The sequence below is a fragment of the Blastomyces gilchristii genome, assembly GCF_000003855.2.
Source record: "Blastomyces gilchristii SLH14081 genomic scaffold supercont1.5, whole genome shotgun sequence".
Classification (NCBI taxonomy): domain Eukaryota; kingdom Fungi; phylum Ascomycota; class Eurotiomycetes; order Onygenales; family Ajellomycetaceae; genus Blastomyces; species Blastomyces gilchristii.
In genome coordinates, this window is record NW_003101678.1 from 3,847,008 (window position 1) to 3,850,741 (window position 3,734).

Genomic DNA, 3,734 nt, shown 5'->3' on the forward strand with positions numbered 1-3,734 from the left:
TGAGTTTTTCATAAATTTTATGACCTGGAATTAGATGTGAAGAATGAAGTAATCATTCATCATAATTAAAAGAGAGCATTCTGTGTTGAATTGTAAATAATATAGACTTTGTAATTCATAGTGATTTCTTGAAGAGTTTGTGAATCTTCAATAGAAGTAAAAGAAGTGAAAGAAGTGAATTCAGAAGATATGATAATAATTTGAGAAAGATGATAATTTATTTTCAATAACTGATCACTGATGTGTGTAAGAAGAATTAATATAAGAGAAAATAATCTTATTTCTTAGCTTAGTTATAATTTTAGTACTAACTCAGATTAGATATCATCAATATATAAAAGTAAATAAATAATCTTGATTAATCTCTATCATATTTCTTAAAATATATTAATATTATAAAAGAGAGTGTTACTAAATTGCATTATCAGATGATATCATTAAAAATATATTAATATTATGAATATCAATGTTGAAAAAATGTTGATACTTATATATTATAGTGATTTGTGAATCATGATAGTTAAATATATATATATATATATATATTATTCCTGACTTGATTACAACTTGTACAATAATTTTTAAAAACTCAAAATTAATTTCAATTATTAATAATTATGAACTTATAACTAACTAATATAAAAAGAAAAAAACTTTTTCTACTCATTATCTTTCTGCTCTTTCTCATTCTTCTTATTATTCTTTATAATTCACTTCTCATTCTTCTTCTCCTTCTTCTTCTCCTCATCTGAGATGATAATCATCTTAAAATCTCTCTTCACTGCCTTCTCAGAGGAGGGTTCTCACTGCTCCTTCTCAGCCAGGTCAACCTGTGTCTCAAAATCCTGCATTTCCTGGTCTGCTGTCTCAGGTTCCATCTCAGTAGTAAGCAGATTGACATGCTCAGAGAGCAGAGCTGCCTTCTTAATATTCTGAATCATGAAGTGTATTTGAGATCTGAACAAGGCCTTAATTCCCTCCTTCTCTGTCAGCTCCTGCTAATCAATTAGAGAACAGAAGTATTATCAAAAATCATTATCTCTCAATAAATAAAAAACTTATCAGTTTTAACTTCTTTATCTTCTACTTTAATATCTTCTCAATCTTCTTCTGCTGCTGCTTATTTATAGTAACACTCTTCTCATCTCTCTCTCTCTTTATCTTGGTCTCAAATTATTCTCAGAACTTCTTCTGATCTCATCACTGCTGCATGAGACTCTTCACTGTCTTCTTCTTCAATCTCTCACAGATGACATCATCTGCATTATTTCTATACTTAGTTCAGTCTAAATCTATCAGAAGCATTACTTAAAATTGTTATCATTCTACTTTCTTACAGAGCCTCTTCAAGGCATCATAACATGTCTTGTGATCTGTCTCTTCTTACTTAAACACCTTCTTCTTCTCTTTCTTCAATCTGTGACAGCACTCACATGCCTTGATGATCCGCAGGACTGCAGAATATTTGAAGAGAAATGACATGATTGATTTCAGTGAGTATTGAAGAGAGATAAAGGCAGAAGAGATGATTAGAAATAATATGATAATAATAATGATGATGATGATGATAATGATAATAATGATGATGATAGTGATGATGATGATGATGATGATGATAATGATAATAATGATGAAAGAGAGAGTGCATTGAAATATATTACTAACTTATCAAATATAAAGAGACTTAAAGAAAATATTAACAGCTTTCAGCAATGTACAGAAACAGCTACAGTGTTGTATAGCAATATTATCTTCATTCAATGCATGCACTGTTGATATTCTTTATATACAGTTATCATATAATCTGTATCAGAGATACATGCAGAAAACAGATCTTTGTTACTAGAATAAATGATTACAGCAATTCTCTGTTTTCATATTATAAAGATAAGTTATTCTCATTTCTTTCTTCTCTCTTTTCTCTTCTTCAATCAATCACTAATTTCAAGCTGATATGAAAACTATTAAAACACTCTCAGAAACTCTCAAATTGAAGAGTATAGACTAATTAAATTTTAAATGTAGAAGAAATCAAATTATCTTCTACAGATTCAATTACTCATTCTCTCTCAAATAAAACAGCAGTCATGTCCCCTCTCTCCCTCAATTAAATGAAACATGGCCTGCGAAAAGTGAGTACCACACCAGGTCATAATGACCAACACAGCCCCAGCATGCAGGGCTGTATATACACAGTGCATGCTGGACTGAGAGACTGTGTGAGTTGCAAACCAGTGACAGCATTCCAGGGAGAGCTGTGCAGCGTGGAAAAGCCACAACTCTTGGTCATGTGCACAGAGAATGAATTGCTGCAGTAAGTGCATGTGCATTGAAGTAATGCTTTTTGATAATACTTAGTCTCTGATATGATGAAAATAGAGTCTCTCTGTGAGATCTGTTTTTATCAGAAGTCAGAGAATCTTATATTCTTCAAGATCATCTTCACATGCCTTGTCTGTGAAATTGATGAGAGAAATCATCAATTCCAGTGTTCTGTTCTTGATGTCATTCAAGTGGTAGCAGAGTTCACTCTGATCACACTTTTTAAGTGTATATTTTCTAATTATTCACATTTATATAGATATATACTGATTATTTGTTAGATGATGTTAAGACAATGACTCATCATTACTGTGTTACTCTCACTGTGAGAAATACACAGTTGATAATGAACATTGCAAAGACTCTGAGAAGTGAGTATTTTAGAAGTACTGTGGCTCTGTGATCTTGATTTTTTTTTATTTTTGTTTTTTGTTTTTTTCTTTTCCTTTTCTTTTTTTTTTTTATTGTGATTTTTTCTTATTGTTTTGTTTTTTATTTTTTTGTTATTTTTTGTATTTTATATTTTTTTTTTAATTAAAATGATATCAATTATGATCTGTGTTCAGAAAAGTAATGATATTTGATAATACTCTCTGTTGAATTTTCAACAAATGAGCACTATGTTATGATATTATGTAAGTAAGAAATGATTTCATGGTCTCATTTAATACCATTTTCAATAATGAGATCAGAATGAAAATGTGACTAAGAATTCAAACATATTCTTTATCTGGGACTAGATTTTTATTTGAAAAGTGAATCTGGGACCTTTAATATCTGAAATAACGTGATTTGGGATCAATGTAATGAACACAAATCATGACCAGGAGTAATGCTTTTAGGCAACATGACAACTGTAAAGTTTGATCCTGGTCTCAGACACGGTCACACAGTCAGTCTAGTGACAGAGTAAGCTTGTATGAAATACATCATGAATCTCTGATAATGTGTTAAGATAATAGTTATAACTATCTAGAACTTCTATCACTTTATATCTGATGTGATGATAATCTAGTGTACAAGATAAATATGTAATTTATATATTCTTAAGATTCAATTATACTAGATCTTCTATCTTATATTGTTCAGCAGAGTCTCAGTGATTATTGATTTGATTCTCTTAATCTTGTTTCACAGTTATCATAGAGATCTCTGCTTAATTACAGATATCTCAGAGCTTCATTACTATATTATCAGTGATCTGAATCAGACTGTGAGAGTCTGATATGAACTGTGTAATCTCTAGAAGATTTAACACTTTTATGTAATATCTGTGTATAAGAAAGAACAGACTTATATCTATTAAAATGACATCTTGACTGTTGATAGTGACCTCTGCATGTAGAAGAAGATCATATCAATTATCTTATAAGTAATTGCAGAAATTACAGAAATAATTCTTCATAATCTGA

At 30.0% G+C, this 3,734-nt stretch overlaps 2 protein-coding genes across 2 annotated transcripts; one reads left to right on the plus strand and one right to left on the minus strand.

Moving 5' to 3' along the window:
* Positions 1–803: 803 nt before the first annotated feature.
* BDBG_16860 (uncharacterized protein) lies at positions 804–1,482 on the minus strand (the record flags this gene model as incomplete). The annotated part of the gene is made up of 2 exons (XM_031724726.1): positions 804–957; positions 1,388–1,482. 2 exons carry the CDS (start codon positions 1,480–1,482, stop codon positions 804–806), a joined length of 249 nt encoding a protein of 82 aa, XP_031577846.1.
* Positions 1,483–2,298: 816 nt separating this feature from the next.
* On the plus strand, positions 2,299–2,693 carry BDBG_16861 (uncharacterized protein; the record flags this gene model as incomplete). The annotated part of the gene is made up of 3 exons (XM_031724727.1): positions 2,299–2,314; positions 2,380–2,550; positions 2,604–2,693. Coding segments are annotated over 3 exons (276 nt in total), but the record flags the coding sequence as incomplete, so codon positions are not given.
* Between the last annotated feature and the right edge of the window lie 1,041 nt (positions 2,694–3,734).